Source organism: Cinclus cinclus, chromosome 8, assembly GCF_963662255.1.
Source record: "Cinclus cinclus chromosome 8, bCinCin1.1, whole genome shotgun sequence".
Classification (NCBI taxonomy): Eukaryota; Metazoa; Chordata; class Aves; order Passeriformes; family Cinclidae; genus Cinclus; species Cinclus cinclus.
In genome coordinates this window covers 30371694-30392597 of record NC_085053.1, presented here as the reverse complement: position 1 = coordinate 30392597, position 20904 = coordinate 30371694, and the positions used below count along the sequence as shown (strand labels likewise).

Here is a 20904-nt window from a genome sequence, read left to right as displayed (position 1 = left end):
GGGCAAACTCTTAAAATCTCCATCTCCTGCTTACAGATGGTTTTAGAGCTGGAAGTTTCTGGCTGGTTTCTTTTTCCTTGCTGACTCCCAGCCAGGGAGCAGATATTTTGGGGAGGTTGTTTTCCCCCAGCAATGCCGTTGTGCCCTGGGTGATCTCTGAGCAGGAGGAGCTGCTCTGATCCCACCTCCCCTTCACACAGAGAGGCTGCTCCAGAATTAATCACCTCGTGGGAAGGGTCTCACTGGAAACTGCACTTTCCTGGCTCTGTAATTCCAGCTTCAGCTGCCAGGGGCTTCCACAGCCCGGCAGGGACCTCCTTTCTCGAGATGCTTTAGCCCAGAGAGCTCAAACCCAGGATTATTTTCTCCTGGGTCAAGGAATCCTGGAATGTTTGGGTTGGGAGGGACATCAAAGCCATGGCAGGGACACGTCCCACTAGGCCAGGCTGCTCCAAGCCCTGTCCAGCCTGGCCTGGGACACTGCCAGGGATCCAGGGGCAGCCAGAGCCGCTGTGGAACTTTCCTTTGGAGGAAGCTCTGCTCAGCTGGAAGCATTGATGAGCAGTGTTCCCCAGAAAACTCCCCAAAGCTGCATTCCCTGGGACCTGGGCTGGCTCAGGTGGCCTCAGGCTCCCCCCTGAGAACAGTGAGGTTCACGGGGCGCTGCTGATGTCTGGGGTGGGTCAGTCCTTCCTGCAGCGCTTTTATTAACATCTGGTAAGAATTCCATGGTTATCCTGGAGGGGCTGTTCAGCTGCTAAAGGCAGAGCTTGTCATGAAACCAACGGTCCCTGGTATCAAACACAGGGCTGGCAGCTCGGGGAGGTGCTGGGGAGTAAATGAGGGCATTAATTAACAGATAAAGGACAGCAGAGCGGGCAGCAGCACCCAATGGAAACTGCTGGGTGGGGTTCCTCCCTTGGCCTTTGGATCAGTGAGAAAATCACTCCCAAAATGACTTCCCAAAGAGAGCTCGCTGTGAAAATCCAACATCCTTGGGTTCAGGGGATGGGAAGTTTGGCCTTTTCTTTTTAACAGGACTTGCAGGTGCCAGCCTTGGGGGATTGGGGATTAGGATCCAAATAAGGGACACTCAGTGGCACGAGCCATTGCTCTGGGCTGAGGTGACATTGTCCTGCAGCTGGGGCTTGCTGAGGGACACTCCTCAGAAAAGTGCCATTTTTATCAGGACATTCCAGAAGCTTGAGCATCCCTTCAGGAACAATTAAAGGTATTCCTAGAAATCCTCAGGCCTTCTTAAAATCCTTTAAAGAAGTATTTTCATTAAAATATACTTGTCAGGAGAGCAATACTCCAGCTGAGGTGGTCAAGTAATTGTGGCCTTGTGAAGGAACTGAGGACCAAGAGTGAGATCAAAATCTTAGAGAGATACAAACTCTTGGAGAGATAAAACTGCCCAAAAGCATTGCACAGAAATGAGCAGGATTTCTTTTCTTTTTGACAGTTTTATGATAAATGGGAAGCATTTCTTACCTTTCAATAAACGTAGATGAACTCATTAATAACTCACAGAATGCGGTGAAAATGTGAGTTTTGATACAGGCTGAGCTTATTCCCACAGGTATCAGCTCATTTTTACTAGAGAAATGTTGCACTTGGGAGTGAGCAGTGTGTGGCTCTCAGGAGATTTAATGTTCACAACCAACCCAACATTTTCCCCTTCCAGCCAAGCCCAGGGTGTGCAGACACAGGAATAATTCACCCCTTGATGGCCATGACATAGCAGATGTGACTTGTCCCCACTGGACAAGCCACAGTTATTAACAGCCAATTAAAGCCTTTCAGGCTGGGAAAACACTTCCAGTAAACCTTTTAAACCCTTAGACCTATAATTTCCAGCATCTGTGGTCGTGGCTGCTGTGCTGAAGGAATAATTCCATGGAATTTTTGGGGTTGTGATGGGGTGAGCACCTTGTGAGGAACCCAAACCCATCAATCGGCCATTCCTGCATGGAGAGGTGTGGGGGGACAGGGACACGTGAGGGATCTCAGGGGTATCAAACACTCCCTGCCAGGTGGGAGCAGCAGGGAAGGGCTGAGAGGGGATTTGGGGAGCTGAGGAATTGCCTGTGCCTTGTGTCCACTGGGGACAGAGGAGCTGCAGAGCAGGGTCACGTTCCTGGCTGTGAACAGTTCCTGATGGGTTCCAGGGCACGGAGCAGCCACGGACACCAATGTTTGTGTTGGGTTCTGTGGTGTCCCAGCAGGGGAATCTCTGCCCTGGGAATCCCTCACAGACTGTCCTTATTCCTGTGTGACACCCAGATCCCGTTCCTTTATTCCTGCCTGACACCCAGATCATATTCCTTTATCCTGTGTGACACCCAGATCCCATTCCTTTATCCTGTGTGACACACAGATCCCATTTCTTTATCCCTGTGTGACACTGAGATCCCATTCCTTTATCCTGTGTGACACCGATCCCATTCCTTTATCCTGTGTGACACTGATCCCATTCCTTTATCCCTGTGTGACACTGATCCCAATCCTTTATCCTGTGTGACACAGATCCCATTTCTTTATCCCTGTGTGACACTGAGATCCCATTCCTTTATCCTATGTGACACTGATCCCATTCCTTTATCCTATGTGACACTGATCCCATTCCTTTATCCTATGTGACACTGATCCCATTCCTTTATCCTGTGTGACACTGATCCCATTCCTTTATCCTGTATGACACTGATCCCATTCCTTTATCCTATGTGACACTGATCACATTCCTTTATCCTATGTGACACTGATCCCATTCCTTTATCCTATGTGACACTGATCCCATTTCTTTATCCCTGTGTGACACCGATCCCATTCCTTTATCCTATGTGACACTGATCCCATTCCTTTATCCTGTGTGACACTGATCCCATTCCTTTATCCCTGTGTGACACTGATCCCATTCCTTTATCCTATGTGACACTGATCCCATTCCTTTATCCTGTGTGTCACTGATCCCATTCCTTTATCCTGTATGACACTGATCCCATTCCTTTATCCTGTATGACACTGATCCCATTCCTTTGCTCCTTTTTAAGGAGAGCTGGTGCTGTTCAGTTCTTGGATCCTGGATGGATCAGCTGCTCTGGCAGTGGCTCTGCTCCCTGCAGCTGCCCTGAGCTTGCTTTGCTCCATCCTGCAGGCCATCCCTGGGCTCTACGAACCATCAGCACTCAGGGAATTATTTGAGGCAGGAATGCTGGAGTGCTGGGCTGGTTTGGGTTGGAAGGGATTTAAAGCTCATCTGGTCGCCCCCTGCCATGGCAGGGACACCTCCCACTGCCCCACTGCTCCCATCCCCAGTGTCAGCCTGGCCTGGGACACTGCCGGCTGCTCCGTGACACCCATGGGGTACGAATCGCTCTGCTGTATCTCGGGGTTGTTGAGCTTCCCTGTGGGGATGGGTCAGGAGAGAACCTTTGGTGAGCTCCAGGAGTCTGAGGGGTTTCAACTCACCTTGGAGCTGGGGCTCCTGCAGCTTCCCTTGGGTGTGTGGTAAAGCCTCTGGCTGCTGTGCAGATGTTGAATGTCAGGTGTTCTGTGCTCAGCCCGCACTAATTTCTTTCTGTCATTGTTTCCTTTCAGCCAAGCCCTTTGAGAGTGGGCAGTACCTGGACATCTATGGAATTACCAGAGACCAGGCTGGGGAGTACGAGTGCAGTGCAGAGAACGACGTCTCAGTCCCAGATGTGAAAAAAGTAAAAGTGACAGTAAACTGTAAGTGCTGTTGTTTGTTATCCCTCAATGCGCTGGAGCAGCGGCGGAGCAGCAGAGTCTGCAGCAGCAAACTGGAGCTGCTGGGGCTGTCCCAGGGCTCAGGGAGCTGTGCTTGCTCTGTGCTGGCCACCTGGGTGTCACCAAGGTGCTCGAGGTGCCAACTCTCATTTTTGGGTGATGATCTGAGCAGGTTTTGGTGGCTGCTGCGGAGGCTGGGCTGAGCCCTGCCTGGTTTATCTTGTCCTGGTGGTGCTGTGAGTGAAATGAGATGAGAAACTCTGCTTGGGTCACTCGCTAGGGACTGACCTCCAGGGAGTGTGAGCTGTTCCTCAGGGCCAGCCGGGCTTCAAGCAGTGCCACTGCAGGCACAGGGACCCTGCTGGGTGCTGGGTGACCCCAGCAGCTCTGACCTGGTGGGATTTCCACACCCAAGTTCTCAGCTTGGGTCTGAATCTGATTTAGCACTCTGTGTGATGTGAAATATTCTTTTTCCCTCCAGCGTGTGAGAAAACAGAGGGAAGACAATATGAATAATTTCTCATGATCATTCTAACAATTTTCTTTGGTTAACTTCAATTACCCAGCATGTAATTTGTTTCTGGTTCTGGAGTCACTGTGGCAGCTTTATTGGTCACAAATATGAGATGTCAGCGTTGTGTCTCCCCCAGAGACCTTCAGAGACCTTGTCCCAGCTGGTGTGGGCAGCAAAGCCCCTCAGCCCCCATCACTGTGGGGTCACTGCTGTCACCTGGGGGCATTTACATGCCCAGCCTGTTCTTGTTCACGTGGCACCAGGGTTCCTTGGGCACGTGGGGACAGTGCAGTGACACTTCTGGAGGGGCTGGATCATGGTCCAGGGTTCCTTGGGCACGTGGGGACAGTGCAGTGACACTTCTGGAGGGGCTGGATCATGGTCCAGGGTTCCTTGGGCACGTGGGGACAGTGCAGTGACACTTCTGGAGGGGCTGGATCATGGTCCAGGGTTCCTTGGGCACGTGGGGACAGTGCAGTGACACTTCTGGAGGGGCTGGATCATGGTCCAGGGTTCCTTGGGCACGTGGGGACAGTGCAGTGACACTTCTGGAGGGGCTGGATCCTGTCTGGGTGCCAGGGCAGTGCCCTGTGCTGCTCTTTGTCCCAGTGCAGCCACCTGGGCCCAGCTGGGAGTGTCTTCATGGATGTGCTGATACCGTGTCACATTCAGGCAAACTCCTACATCTGCTCTGGGAATATGCAGAGTAATTTTATTTTTTTTTTTTAATAATTTCTCTCAGCTCCAGAGTCTCATGGCAGCAGAGTGGAGCTGGGCTGTGGCTGCAGCTGTGCCAGTGTGTGCACATGGCTGGTTTGTCACAGTCAGCTCATTGCTCACGCTGGGCTGGGGACGTGTCCCCAACAGCTGAGCTCAGAGCAGGAGCTCTGGAAACATCTGCCTGCAGCCACTGCTCGTAAGGAATTTACAGTAATTTATGTTCAAGTTTAAAGCTGCAAAGTTTTTAATGAAAGAAAATGAAAGGAAGTCCTCAGCTCCTCTGGCTGGGAAGTTTCCTTTGTCAAATGTTCTTCGGTCCTGGCTGTTCTTTAAAGCCATCTGTTCATTCCCATAGCAAACTGGTAAGAGTGAGGATTTCTCCCCATGAATTCCATCCTTCCACTTGTGCTGTGTGCGTGGGGCAGGGCTGGGGGAGGGTTGGACTTGGTGGCTTGGAGGCTTTTCCAACCTAAACCGTTCCGTGAGTTCTGTTCCTCTGCTGCTGCTCTCACCCACTCCTGGCGGCGTTCCACGATTGTATTCCTGGTGACATTCCAGGATTGTATTCCTGGTGACATTCCAGGATTGTATTCCTGGTGACATTCCATGATGGATGGTGCTCCTGGTGGTGTTGCATAACTCCACTCCTGGTGACATTCTAGGATCGTATTCCTGGTGGCATTGCATGATTGTATTCCCAGTGACATTCCATAACTCCTCTCCTGGTGACATTCTATGGCTCCTCTCCTGGTGACATTCCAGGATTGTATTCCTGGTGACATTCCAGGATTGTATTCCTGGTGACATTCCATGATGGATGGTGCTCCTGGTGGTGTTGCATAACTCCTCTCCTGGTGACATTCCATGGCTCCTCTCCTGGTGACATTCCAGGATTGTATTCCTGGTGACATTCCATGGCTCCTCTCCTGGCGCAGGGAGGTGTTCCCGTGGACATTCACGACACGGAGCCGTGTTCACTCACCCGGGCAGAGACAGGAGGATGATCAGGTTTCAATTGCTTTATGAAATTCCACTTTCTTGGCTGGACAACTCCCAGCCCTGCACAAACAAGGAACTCCCGGGACACGTGTCATGGCTCTAATGACTTACAGGGGTTCATTACACTGCTTGATGCACCAGAATCTGCATTCTCTACTTAATTTATGTCTGTCCTCCCTAATTCCCCTTTGAAAAAGGGTGGCCTGAGAACCTGCCTGAGTTACAAAAGGATGGGTGGGTGTGCAGAAAAGGAGAGAAGCCACTGAAGCTGCTGCTTGGTGCTGAAGGAATGCTCCACCAAATCAAGTTAAAATAGATAAGACATAATCCAATTTCATTTCACAAGTAAATCCTATTAGCATTTTCTATTACATTTTGTAAAGCAAATACTGATTTATAGATTATAATATCGAACCCTGCTTTGAATGAACCAGGGTCTGGATTTAACGTGTCATCTGAAAGCTGGGCTGAAAGTCTCCACGTGCCACTGTCACTTCACTCGTTCTCCCCTGCTCTCTTACTGACATGCCTGAAAAATATTAAAGGCAGCTGCTAAATCCTAGAATTTCCAGTTGAGCTGAGGCCACAGCGAGAGGACGAGGAATGGGATGTGCTCCTCAGGAAACTGGCATTGATTTGCATTTATTTCAAAGTGTCAGCTGTCTAAATAAATAGATGATGTGGATTTGAAGTGGAGTGGCCTTGTGGAATTCCCTTTCCTCAGGATAACGGACAAGGGCCGCTGTGCCTGTGTGTGTACCTTGGACAGCTCCGTTAGCACTGGAGCTTTCAGACTTGACTGGATCAAGACCCGGTGGCTTTGGGGAGGGACACGACATTTTTGAACTCATTCCTGGGCGGTTTTGTCCAGTTTTCAGGTGACTTTTCCCATTTCTCTGGATGATTTCAAGGTTCTCATCTGTGGCTGTGGCGTTACTGAGCCCTCCCCAGCTGCAGGCCCAGGACTGGTACCCAGGTGAGCAGGACTGGTGCTCAAGTGAGCAGGGCTGGTGCTCAGGTGCCCAGGTGCCCACGTGAGCAGGGCTGCTGCCCAGGTGCCCAGGTGAGCAGGATTGGTGCTCAGGTGCCCAGGTGAGCAGGATTGGTGCCCAGGTGAGCAGGGCTGGTGCCCAGGTTTGCAGGTGAGCAGGGCTGGTGCCCAGGTGAGCAGGGCTGGTGCCCAGGTGAGCAGAGCAGCAGCAGAGTTTTTTCAGACCCCATGTGCCCCCCCAAAGGCAGATTTGAGCCCAGCTCAGCTGGTCTGAGTGTGGGAGTTGTGCTCAAATCCAGCTGCTGCCCTTCCTGCTCTCCTCATCATCTCGGTGCTCTCACACCTCTGACCACCTGAGCAGCATTTCCATGGGAATTGTTTCCCATTATTATGGGAAATAAAGGGGCTGGGTGTCCTTCCCTGGCTCCTCCTCTGCTCCTGTGCCTGACAAATCTTCAGCCAGGTTGTGGTTGCTGCTCAGCACTTAACTCAGTGCTCATTTCCTTAACTCAGCTTTGTTGTAAGTTTTTGAAGCTCCTTTGGCTGATTTTGTTTGTATCAGTTCAGTTTATCCAAGTAGTCACTGCATTATCATTTCCGTGTCTTAACCTGGAATACAAACCAAAGGGTTGGGGTCATTGGTTTGGTGAAATCTTGTGTTTGGAATGACTCTGTCCCAAGCATGACAGAGCCCAAGAGTTTGGAAATGCTCTCAGAAAAAGGATGGGGTGGGCTTCAGTGCTGTGGGGCTCAGGCTTGGATTCCATGATCCTCAGGGATCCCCTCCGGCTCAGCACTCTCTGTGAATTAACCCTTTCCTTTTCATGCAGGTGTTTTGTGTTCTTCAGCAGATCAGCTCCATTTGGGGGCTTTATTTCCAACTTTATCAGGCTCTCCTGTGCCTCAGGAGCCTGGCTCTGTGTGCTGAGAGCAGGTTCCACATTCCCTGGGTCATGCACATTCCCTGCTCAGTCCAGAGCAGAGGGATCCTGGATGGGCATCCCAGCCCTTGCATGAGTGTTCATCCACCCCTGTGGGGTTTGGGGAGTGTTCCAAAGGCAAGAGTCTGTGTGTGTCCCTTCCCTTCCCTCTGGGATGCTTGGATAAGGAATTTCTCGCAGTGGGGTTTTTCTGGTGCAGCAATGTGTGAGTTCGTTGTTAGGAATTTTAAGTGGGGTGTTTGTTTTCGCTTGGCCAGAACAGTTCCCCTCATTAGCATTTCTCCCCTCATTAGCATTTCTTCGAAGGCTCCTCGCTGTTGCTATGGTGCTTTGCATAATATTATGGATAATACTCCGATTTTACTTTGAAATCAGACATCCTGTACAAGCCGTGCTGGCCTAATTATACCTGCAACCTTAAATCTCCTGGAGAAAAACACTCCAGGACTTCAGGGCTGGGTGGGGCTGCCAGTCCTGGATTGTCACTGTGACTCTGTTTTCCCAGGAAATGTCCTGTGTGATCCACTCCTGACCTAGGATCAGCATTTCCTTGGCAAGGTTTGGAGTCCGGAGTCAAGAAGGAAAATTGCCTCAGTTAAATTATTAAATATGAAGACAAAGCCCACATATTTTCTGGAGGTCTCCGTCCTCCTCTGCTTTGGCAGCAAGCATAAAATTGCTCAGAGCAATTTAATTTTAATTTCCACTTTCCTCTAATAAAAGGGAGGGGAGGAGGGGACTTCTCTTGAAGCAGGAATCAATAACTCTGATTCTTGCCTTTTTTAATAGCTACTGATTTGCAGCTCCATCTTTATATCCTTGACTGAGTTTAGGATTTGGGACTAAGGTCAGCATTGGCTTTAGGGGCCAAGCTTCACTGCCAGGGGTTCTGCTGTTCCCTCAGTTCTCAGGGAGAATTCCAAAAAGGGGATTTGGCCTCGCAGTGGCACCGGGGACTCCTGGAGCTCTGCCTTGGCTCGTGTTTGGTTCTTTCCGTGGGGCAGTGAGCTTCAGTGCCGTGGGGCCTGCAGGACGTGCCCTGCTCCGTGTGGTGCCCCGGCTCTGGGATGTGGGGGTGATGGCGGTGCTGCTGGGCAGAGTCCCCAGGCACCAGCCCGTGCCAGCTGTGCCCAGGACACGGCTCCAGCCTGCCCCGTGTGCCGCACAACTTCTGATCCCCTGTGGGAAGGGAATCCTTGGAGGACTGGTCCCCTTTTGCTCAGGATTCCTTTCCCGAGGTCCAGCTGCTGCAGACACGGGGGATGGAGCATCCTCCTTCAGCTCCTCTCATCCCAAAACATCTGCGGGAGAGCACAGCTGGAGCTGTGCCGCTGTTCTGAGCGGGGACAATGCTCCCGCTCCCTGGCACGGGGCCGGGGCCGGCTCCCGCAAGGACGCACAGGGACCATGGCGCGGTGGCCAGGCCACGAGGGACGCGGTGTGGAGGTTCTGCTCTTCTCTGAGCCCAGCCCAGCTCCTGGCTGCTCCTCCCGCGCTCTTCAGCCCTGACCCGATCCTGCTCGTGGCTCCTCTGCTCCCGGGCTGGAGTTACTGCTGCAGGTGAAGAGCCGGGGGAGGCTGCCAGGATGGAGGGGACGGGTTTCACCGCACACAGCCGAGGGCTCGCAGTGCCAGGAGCTCTCAGTGAGGACACAGAGCTGCCCACTGGGCTGGGGGAGCCGAGGGGACAGCACGGCCTTTGTGGAAATCTGGGCCATGGTTCAAATCAAGGACAGCAAAGCTGGGTTTGGCTGCAGTCACCGGTCAAGGGCTGCCAGAAAATATTTCAGGTGAAGCCAGTGTGAATAACAGCTTTGGGTTGTTGCCCTTTTTGGGGGGTTTTTTTAACATAAAATGAAGGTCTTTGGAGAATTTCTGCAGTCCCATAAATTGGAGATTTTGTTCATGCACAATGTCATCAGTTGGATTTTTTTTTTCGCTTTTCAGTTTTTTCTTGTTATTTTTGGTCACCATTAGGACTAAATTGTTATTTAGCTAATTTGCAAGCTGGTCTCATCACTGAGAGCCTATCTGAGTTCTATGATGTCCTATCTCATAGCAACACAATGGAAAACAGCTCACACCAACCCAGTAAGAACTGCTCTGACAATTAAAGCCACCTCAATTGCTTGGTGAGGAAAGAATGTTGCTGCTTTGGAGAAAATATTTCCTTTCACTGGTGGGGAAAGAAGGCTCTTGTAAAGTAATGGTTGTCATTTTATGTCCTTCAGGTGTTTTTATTAACATTTCAGAAGCCAGATTAAAACAATATAGCTCACATTTGAGACTCAAGTGCAGTTTGGCTCTTAAATTAATATTGATTTCTTTAGGGGGCTGGTGCTTTTGCTGGTTTATGCAGAGGTTCTGCGAATTCTGCATGGTTCCTGCAGATCCCTGCCAAGCTCTGCTGGTGTGGGAGGGTGGCAGAGCTGCCGTCCCTGCTCAGAGAGGGACATTTGTGCCACCACAGCACGTCCCCAGGGCTGCTGCTGAAGGAGCTGCAGCATCAGAGCTCGAGAGCTCCCCAGCAGATGAGAAGGATGTTTTCCATTGTCCCACAGAAATGCTCTGCTTTGCTCTGCCAAGGCTGGGAGTGAGAGGTGCCAGGGCTGGCGTAGGTGGGACAGGGACAGCCAGGGCTGCTCTGATTGGGGTTCCAGGACTTTTGGATGCCTGGAGAGGCTCTCTGGAGCAGAGGCTGGACTGAGTTGAAGGAATAAAGCAGGGATTTGTTTAAAACCCTCCCAAGGATTCACCTTGGGCAGTGCAAGAGCCCGGCTGGGGTTACACCCAAGGTGGACCCTGGGTCAGGAGTTCTCACACTTTTATCAGTTCTGATCCATTTCCACATTGGGTTCACTGTCCAATCCCAGCTCCAGCTCTGCAGTCCCACCCTCCCAGATTCTCTCCTCCCTTTGGGTTTTTTTTTCACTTTTTGGGGTGAAGCTGCAGCGGTGTCCTTGGTTGTGGGGCTGGGAAAGGATTGGTTTGTGTGACTGAGCTGTGAGGAGAGCTTGGAACACTTTGTGTGGAGTTCAGTGCAGTGCAGATTCTGGAAATATAAAAACTAAAACTTAAGGCATCACCTTCAGGACCAGGATTCAGCCTTGCTTTGGTGGGCAGGGAGCTCCAGCACTGCTGGAAGAGGAGCAGGAGCTCAGGCACTGGAACCACCCCAGGGTCTCTCCTGGCTGGGGTGGAGCAGCTCCAGCTCTGGCCTGAGGGCAGCTCAGGCAGGGAAGGGCTAGGGTGAATATTTGGGAATGTTTCCCCATGGGAAGGATGCTCAGGGGCTGCCCAGGGAGGTTTGGAGTGCCCATCCCTGGAGGTGGCACTCAGGGCTCTGGGGACAAGGTGGGCATTGGGGTGACCTATTTTCCAAGCTGATTCTGTGAGAAAACGGAGCAACCCTAAAACTGGTGGGACCAATTATTGGGAAATTTCCAGTATTTCCAATTATTGGGAAATACTGTAATCAATGTATTGTTGGTGGTTTTTACAAGGACACCATGTGAAGCTTCCTGACTGTTGGAAGTGTGGGAACAGATCCTTAATCTGAGGGCAGGAAAATTCATGAAAGGGTTTTTAAGGGGTTTTATCTGCTGCTCTACTTCTGCTGTCATTCTAAAGGCCTGGGAAGGTTCCTGTAAGATCCTGGACCCCTCTGTACACCCACATCTGCTGAAGGCTTTCTTACAGCCCCTGCCTCAGGGGCAGCAGGAATGGGCTCCTCTCCATGGGCTTGGCTCCTGGAAGGGCTGGTGGGCAGCTCCCTCCTCTTCAGGGCTGCTGGAATCCCCCATGAGGGGCTCAGGAGGAGCCTCCTGGTGCCTTTCCCAGCACTTCCAGGTGATCCCACCTTGAAGAGCAGCGAAAATCCAGCTCAGGGAAGCTGCAGCTTCAGTGGAAATGAGTCATCTCTAAAGAGCTGCTGCGTTTGAAGCAGCAATTTGGAGCAGAGCTGTGTTAGACTCCAGGCTAGAGCCAAAATTAATGGAGAGCTCTCGAGCTTCCAGGAGTGCTCCCTTGCCCAGATCACTCTGCAGCAAAAACAATTACTTAAAATATTTCCTAATAGGCAGCAGAGTGTAAAGCAATATTTCCCCCTGTGATTTCACTGCTCCTGGCTGCTGTGGGGCCAAGGCTGAGGCCTCGCTGTCCCTGGCAGAGCTCTCAAGGGATGGGCAGAGGGGTTCGAGTGCAGCTGCTGACACCAGCTGGGGTCACAAAAACCAGGTCTGAGCAGTGCCAGCCTTGTGCAACTCCCCATCCCTTGATTTGTGCTTTTTTTTTGTGGTTTTTATCCCAGTAATTGCATTTTGAAATGGTTCTGCGCTAGAAATGTGCTGTAATTATATTATGACAACCTGATTTTTCCTGGTGGCAGGGCTGGGGTTCAGATACCTCCTGTAGCAGCAAGGGTGTGGTGGAGGCAGCAGATGGGAGCTGCAGGGGCTTTGAGAAGTCCCCTTTTGCTTTCATAGTTTAAAACAAAGCAGTGCTGTGGATGCATGGAGCAGGAAAAGCTTCCAGCATCACTGCTCAGGCATCATCATCCTGATAAATAATAGTAAAAAAGCTGCTTCTGCTCACCTCTTCTGCTCTCCTCAAATAAAACCAAACTCTTTTGAGGCTGGAGGGACCCTTTCTGCACCTCAGAGCTGCGGAGCAAACACAAGGCTCTGGGATGGAAGGTGATGCCCCCAGACATGGCCAGGCACATCACAGATTTGTGATGTGCTTTTGGTTCCTGCTGTTCCCACAAAGATCCTGAGAGTGCTGGACTGCGAGGATTCAGCTCACTTGGAAAAATTCCCTTCAAAAGGCTCCATTTGCAGTGTATTGGAACATAATTCTGTGAAATCTCAGCTGTGTCATCACCTATGAGTTCTCCTTCTCCTTCCCCTGGGGTGGGTGGCCAGGAGAGCACTGAGAAAGAGAAAAAAACCAGGAATTGTTTCTCAGGGCAGCAATTTCCTGGGTGGGCAGCTCCCACTATTCCAGGTGTGCCAGGTAAAGCCAGGTCTAGGCACTGGCTCAGGGTCTCTGGTCCCTCCCTGAGGGATGTGTGGCACCCCTGGGAAGCAAGGGGCTGTCACAGGAACACAAACCCATCCCCTGGGACAAACTGGGAGCCTGGCATGCTCCTGGTGCCCATCAGTGCCTCTGCCACTTGGGCAAACCCTGTCAGAGTCACACCAAGGTGGACATTTTCAGGTTCATTTTTAAATTACAGCTTTATCTTTTTATTACACATACTCTCCCTGGGGGTGAAAGCAGTTGGGATTTGGGATTTCTGTGGCCTTCCTGCTTTTGGCAGAGCCCCCTGAGGCCGTGGCTCTGGGGGTGCCATTGCCAAGTCCCAGCAGAGCTGAGCCCTTCCCATCAGCTCACAGCTGGCAGCCAAACCCCCCCTTTGTGTAAACTTCACTTCTTTTTAATACAGAGCAAGAGCTTCGAGACCTTTCATGGCTGCCTCTCATTCTTCATGAGCTACATATGTACATCAGCTCCAACACTCTGTCAGGGAACAGGGGTTTTCAATCAAAAAGACTGTCAGGAAAGCTGATTCACTAACAAGAAAGCTGTCAAGCTGTGACAGCTGCTGTCTTTGCAACCCCAAACAATCTGTTCAGTGCTAGCTCTGACTTATGCTTCCATTTATTATGGAGCAGTAATGAGTGCTGGCCTCAGCAGAAGCGTTTGGGGCTCACCTGGCTGCCGTGGTGGGATCCAGTCACACCTGAGCTGGATGGGATCACTTCGCTGCAGAACAGCTCTGCTTTGAGCTCTTCTCCTAAATTCCAATGTCAGTCCTTACCTCATCTTTGTAGCCAAGTGTGGATCTGGGGGGTGCATTGCTGTTGGGAGCTAATGGGAGCATGATTTCTGATTCTTCCCCATTGTGCTGAATAATGGATTTCAGTTTAAACAAAACGTGTTTACCCACAGAAATGAGTGAAGGAATTGGTTCTGGAGCTTAATTATCCCAGCGCCTCAGAGACCACAGAAATCCCACCGTGGCAAGGGAAGGAGCTGGGGGCTCAGGCAGGTGCTGCTGTCCAGGTGTCAGAATTCACATTGCCAACCTTTAAAATGAAAAACGAGGAAGAGCACCCTGACATCTCCCTCAAGCAATGTCTTCCAGCTCTATCTCACCATCCCTAAACCTGCTCTGCTGCAGTTCTGGCTGGTTATTGTGAGCCTGGCCCGTGCCAGAGCTGGGCTGGAGCTGATTCCTCCTCCCTGCTGTCGTGCAGTGTACCCCAGTAAATCACTGCAGTAAATTCTGCAGCTCTGCTGAGCCAAAGTCCCTCTGTCTCCCCAACTCTGGGCACTCCAGCTGAGCCCAGGGGTGCCCGGCTCTGTGTCGGGGGTGGTGTGGGTCACCAGGCTGGGGGGCACCTCTGGGGCTCCTGGCTGGTTGTGCTCAGGAGAGGGCAATGAATTCACCAGGGAGCCGCAGGATGGAGCTGGGCTCGGGTGTTGGGTGTGGCTGTGCTGGGTTTGGGGGTCACAGACACCTGGGCACTGCACAGGGTGACCCTGCTGTCCCCTGCTGTGGTTTGTCCCTGCCCTCAGTGTGCCCTGCCTGCCTTCCCTGCTCCTGTGGGACCGCAGCCATGCTCTGCCTGCATTCCCAACCCACCCTGAGGGACTTGGCTTCTTATTTCCAAACTTTCTTTCCTTGGAAAACCACCAGCTTGCCTTAATTCATTTTCTTCTCAGCTTTACTGCCAAAAGATCTACTTAGTAATTCCTGGAATTCGTTGAAGTCCATTGCTTTTATCTCCCTTGGAGGGAGGGAAGCAGCAAAGGCAAAGCTGTGTCTGTTCCCAGCCCGGCTCCGGGCCAGCTCTCCCTTCTGCACTGGCACAGATGTGTGCCAGCATCCCTGTCCCTCCTCCGCCCTCCTCAGGGGGATGCTGGGACTGGTTTATCCCAGCTGGACCCAGGGGCACGCTGGAACTCCCAGTTCAGTTCTGTTTGTCCGGCGTGGCTCTGGTCACTTTGTGGTCAGGGTGGTGACACTGGCCAAGGATCTCGTGGGTGTGAGCAGCTCCTGTCCCTCCTGTCCTCCTCGGGTTCCTCTCGTTCCAAATCTCCTGGAGCAGAGGGATTTGGTCACTGGAACATCCCCAGTGGTGCCAGGGATTGCTCTGTCAAACGGGCAAAGGGAGGAGAGTCCGGGCAGCTGAATCACAGAACCACGGAATATCCTGAGCTGGGAGGGACTCAGAACCACGGAATATCCTCAGCTGGGAGGGACTCAGAACCATGGAATATCCTGAGCTGGGAGGGACTCAGAACCATGGAATATCCTGAGTTGAAAGCACTTCCAGGATCATGGATCCAGCTCCCGTCCCTGCACGGACCCCCAACATTCCCACCCTGTGCATCCCTGGCAGCGCTGTCCAAACTCTCCTGGAGCTGCTCTGGCAGCCTCGGGGCCGGGACCATTCCCTGGGGATCTGGGCAGTGCCCAGCACCCTCTGGGGTAAAAACTTTCCCAAAATCCAACCTGAGTCTCCCCTGCACAGGTGAGAGTGGGGATCAGCTCCTCCCCTGGGCCAGGGGCAGTTCCAGCCGTGCCCACAGTCGATACCTGCCCCTGGTCCTGCTGCAGGGACACGGAGCATGGCTGGAGCTGCTGCATTCCTTGGAATGTGCTCAAGGAAGGGGTTTGTGTTCACCAGAGCAGCTCCTTTAATGGGGGATCAAACTGCATTTACTGAGCTGCCTTGAAGGGGATGTGGGGAGAAAAGCTGGGAAAGAAAAGGATTAAAGAGATGCAGCAGTGAGATAAACCCCAATGGACAGAGAAACAAAGCAATTCCTCCAATTTGCCTTTTCTTCTGCAGCTCCCTCTAGGTCTTTGTTTGCTTTGCTGCTTTTTGGGAGGCTTCATTAAGTTCTTTCCCTTTTTTTTTTTTTTTTTTTTTTTCTTAAATCCCTGAAATGCCTGTGAAACTGATTGTCCAGATTTCCTGTCTGGTGGCCTATTATTTATTAAGTATTATTTTGTGCTGCTGGTTTTTATGTTTTCCACCCACATGACAATTACCTGAGGGTTTTCAGCTTTGCTCTCAGCACTGGGAGGTTTTGTGCCCAAACCCAGAAATGGCACAGCAGGCAGGGATTTGGGGGATGCATCGCAATCCGTGGGCTGGAGATGAGGGAGGAGCGCGTTTTGGGGAGGATGCGCCCTGTGACATCCCAGATCCCACACAGGGACTGAGTGCCTGAGGCTCCTCTCTCCCGAGGGGATCGCACAATTGTTCCATTAATCCGCACGGAGAGCACGGGGCTGGGAAAGGGAAAGCTGGAGGGAGGAACGTTTAGATGGGATGTTGGGAAGGGACCCCTGGCACAGCTGTGGCTGCCCCTGGATCCCTGGCAGTGCCCAAGGCCAGGCTGGAGCACTGGGACAGGGCGAGGTGTCCCTGCCATGGCAGGGGTGCCACCGGGTGGGACTTGAGATCAATCCAACCCAAACCGCTTGGGATTCTGTGAAAAGCTCAAAAGAGACGCTGTGTTCCACCTAGAACCGAATTCTCGCCGACGTTTCCTGTGTTTGCATATAAAATGTATGGAAATGTGATGTCAGCATCGCAGTGAAACCACGATTCTGAAAAGTCATCAAGAAGAGCTGGAATAAATCAGCCTCTGACTTGCTGAGCCCAGTGGTTGTTCCAGCCGTGTCTCTCAAATGTTCTGAAGAGCAGAGAAGGTTCTGACACGAGGAGCCATTATTAAACCACTCCATTAATCCGGGGAGAGGTAGGGTGGCTGCTCTGAATAAATTAGAAAATTTAAATAATCCGGAGTATCGAAAACCCATCTTAATTATATAAAGTACAAGTAACACTGTCTGACTTGTTACTGTGTTGGTAAAACACTCGGAGGGGGCGTATAGAGAAAAGAATATATTTGAATATTGCTGATATCTGTTTTTCTGAGCACAAAACACATCTCAGGAAAACTGTTCTCTTACCTGGAACTTTTTTATCTTAACACCCTGGAAAGCAATTTCACTAACAAAAGATGACATTAGGATGCCACATTAAAAGCTGATGAAAACAGGGAAAATAAAAGGTTTTTTTTTCCCTTGACATTTACAATTAATGCCACAGAAATGTTGGTTTAATCAGACAATATGGGGGCTCACAAAGGTGAAATTGAAAGTTTCCAGCCCTGAATGCTCGTGTAAAAGTTAATAAATTCAGCTCGTAATCATTATGCACATGCTAGTTATAATAATTTACTGTCCATACCAAATCTTTATAAGCATTGTAATTAAATATAAAATGCACATTAGAATTATAATGAGTAATTAGGGCAACATAACTAATGTGCATAAAAGTCCCGAAGCTCATTAAAATGTGAGAAGGGGAAACCTGCTGGAGCTGGAGTTGGTGCATTCCTGTGCCTGGGAATGCCGTAGGTCTCACTCTTCCTTCAGACCCTGGGAAGCCAAATGGGAATGTGTGGGGTGGGGATGGGGCTCAGCAGGACTTTGGGCTGGTTTGGACCAGAACTTCAGGGGTCAAGTTTGGGTTTCCATGTCAAGGTGTTGGGGAGCTCAGGTGAGTCAGAACCAGGGACTGGTTTGGGTTGGAAGAGACCCTAAATCCCATCTCATCCTAAATCCCATCTCATCCTAAATCCCATCTCATCCTAAATCCCATCTCACCCCACCCCTGCCGTGGGAGGGATCCCATCCACAGCCCGGGGTGCCCCAAGCCCCAGCGTCCTTTGTCTGGAAAGGCTGAGCTGGAGCAGAGACCAGACAGAGCAAACGGGATAAAACAGGAATTTACTGAAAAGAAACACCTTGGGCAGTGCCAGAGCCCGGCTGGGGCTGCACCCAAATCAAATCCAAGATGGATCCTGGTCAGGAGTTTTTATATTTTTATAAGTTTTGGTTCATCTCCATCTCGGGGTCAATTATCCAACCACAGCCCCAGGCTGTGAAGTCTCATTCCCTTTCCCTTTGCTGTTGTTTATGATTTTTGGGTACCAGGTGTCCCTGATTCTCCAGCTGGGCAGGAATTGTTCTGTCACTGCCCTGTGAAGAGAACTCACCAACACCCAACACGGAGTTTCAGAGTTACCCACCAAGCAGCAGAGAGTCTGAAAAATAGAAATATAAAAATAAAAATATAAAAGCCAAACCCCAAGGCATAGGTCCAGCCTGGCCTTGGACACTGCTTTGGGGTGACACCTGCATGGTGACACCGAGCCCTTGGTGACACTGAGACCTTGGTGACACCTGCATGGTGACACCGAGCCCTTGGTGACACTGAGCCCTTGGTGACACTGAGCCCTTGATGACACCTGGCCCCAGCTGCGGGATGTTCTGGGCACAGTTCTCCTCCCTCCCTCCCACCCTTCTGCCCAGACCCCTCCCGTGGCACCCAGAAATCTGGATTTTTGGAGACAATAAAGCGTGTTTGGCTCAGCTGTCCCTCCCGAGCCACCTCCCACGGGACAGACGTGCAGGACTTGGGGAACGCTCCCGGGGAGCTGCACCTCAGAGCAGCCCCCCCAGAACACCTTTCCCAGCAAAGCTCTCCCAGGCACTGGGGAAATTGCTGCTAAGTCAGTTCCTGGAACTCGTTTCCAAGGCAGAGATGAGGCATTTTTTTGAAGTGCCCTGCTCTGCAGGGATGAACCTGGGAGGGGATTGAACGAGGAGCCCCCGTGGGGACAAAACCTGTGGGTGTGAGTCACAGGAGCCAGTGCTGCTGCCAGACACACAGAATCACATCTTCCTCTCTATCACTTCATTGAACCAAGATTTAGGAGACCTAAAAATGACAAATGCATTTTAAATGATTACTTTTACACCAGGTTTTCCTGTTAACATCCCCGTTAGGTTTTATCGCAGTGTCTCATTCAGCTGTTGATTTATCTGGGTAGTCCTGCCCTGGGAGCTGTGGGGGGCTGTCCCCCGTTCCCTCCTCCTGCAGCCTCTCCCAGCTTTCCTCTCCCAGCCTTACCTCCCTCCTGCTGCTCCACATCTTTGAGCCAAGGCGTTCTTTCCTTGCTGGCTGCTTATTTTTAATATATATATATTTTTATTTTATATATATATTAAAAAATATATCTATAATATATATGTTTATATTTATATATATGATATATTTATGTTTGTGTTTATATATATGTAATTTATAACAGATATATGTGTATTTTATATATATTATATATTTATTATATATTTATTTATAATATATATATATGTTTTTTATATACATATTTATTATAATTGCTTGAGGGGAAGCTTCAGCTGTGGGACTTTGAAGGAGGGCTGGAGCTGGAATCCCACACCTCCCTTCAGCCTCAGCTTCTTTTTAAACCAAATTTCTGCTCCCAGTTGTCTCTTCCTGCTCCACAGCATCAGTTTGGGGTGTGGGATTTCACCTGGGGCTGCTCACTCTTCCAGGTCCGATGGATTTTTGGCTCCCTGAGCAGTGCTCCAGGAACACAACTGCACCCCACAGTTTGTCTTCAGACTAAAAACCACAAAACAACCTGACAGTGATAAATCCAAGAGATGGTGGCTCCAACAATCTCCTCTTTGTGTTTCCATGCCTGCATTAACCAGGGATTTCCTGGGGCAGGGAACATTGATTTCAATTCTTTTTCCGAACAAACAGAAGCTGAAATTCCTCCTCAAAGGGAGATCTGAGGAAATTTCTTCCTCAGAAGTTTTCCTGTAGTTTCCAGAGCAGCAGCAGAGCCTGGAATTGTTATTTGGAGCTGGGATGCAGCTGGCATTCCCATCCCAGCTGCCTGAGAAGCAGCTGCAAGCTGCAGGTTTTAATGCATCAGTTCATCCTGGAACACGTTGTCAGGGGTGTTCTGCTTTTGTGTAAAAAACAGCCAGCCAACCAAAACAGAACCATCCCCAAGACCCCAAAACACCCAGGAGAAGGGGAACAGAAACATCCCAAAAATCAAAAAAAACACAGAGGAAAAGGGGAGCAGAACCATCCCAAAGCCTGCAGGAAAAGGGGAGCAGGCTCGGGGGAAGAGGCAAGGTGATGCTTTTTGGAAAAAACAACTTAGGACGTGACTCAGGCCTTGGCTCATGTCTCGTTTGCTCTTCCAGCGGTCACATCTTCCACACAGCCCGAGGGAAGGAGTGGGAATGTTTCACGGTCCCTGATGTTATGGAGTAAAAAAAACAATCTGTATTTTTTCTCATGCAGATTATGGAGAAGTAGTCATGCAAATTGCTTGTACATTTATTATCCCTTTCGTGAAAGCTAATGAATTTATGGGTTGCTTTGTTGTAATCACTGGGTGGGGAAGCTGAACAAAGGGTGAGTTTGGCAGTCTGGGAGTGGGATTTGAGGGGGAGCGATGGAAGAGGGAGAAGGGCTCTGGTTTAAGCCCGGGTGAAACTCCCCGAGGCTGTCCTGTTGCACTCAGGAGTTTGGGTGCTGGGTGTGCTGTCCCTGGCCATGGCTCCTGCATTCCCAGGACATTCCCTGCCTGCACTGAGGGACAGCAGCCGTGCTGTGAGCGGGGCGCGTGGCTGTCCCACCGAAAGCATCTCACCCGTGGCACACAGCGGGGTTCGGCCACTTCAACACCTCACAGTGTTGTCTGGAAAGGCTGAGCTGGAGCAGAGACCAGACAGAGCAAACGGGATAAAACAGGAATTTACTGAAAGGAATTTATTGAAAGGAAACACCTTGGGCAGTGCCGGAGCCCGGCTGGGGCTGCACCCAAATCAAATCCAAGATGGATCCTGGTCAGGAGTTTTTATATTTTTATAAGTTTTGGTTCATCTCCATCTCGGGGTCAATTATCCAACCACAGCCCCAGGCTGTGAAGTCTCATTCCCTTTCCCTTTGCTGTTGTTTATGATTTTTGGGTACCAGGTGTCCCTGATTCTCCAGCTGGGCAGGAATTGTTCTGTCACTGCCCTGTGAAGAGAACTCACCAACACCCAACACGGAGTTTCAGAGTTACCC

General features: G+C 50.7%; 1 protein-coding gene across 1 annotated transcript in view; it reads left to right on the top strand.

The window, feature by feature from the left end:
* The window catches only part of NEGR1 (neuronal growth regulator 1), a 167813-nt gene that overhangs the window by 98049 nt on the left and 48860 nt on the right, over nt 1-20904 (top strand). The window contains exon 4 of the mRNA XM_062497957.1: nt 3601-3732. Within this exon, the coding sequence (XP_062353941.1) occupies nt 3601-3732 (132 nt within the window). The remainder of the gene's footprint in view (nt 1-3600; nt 3733-20904) is intronic.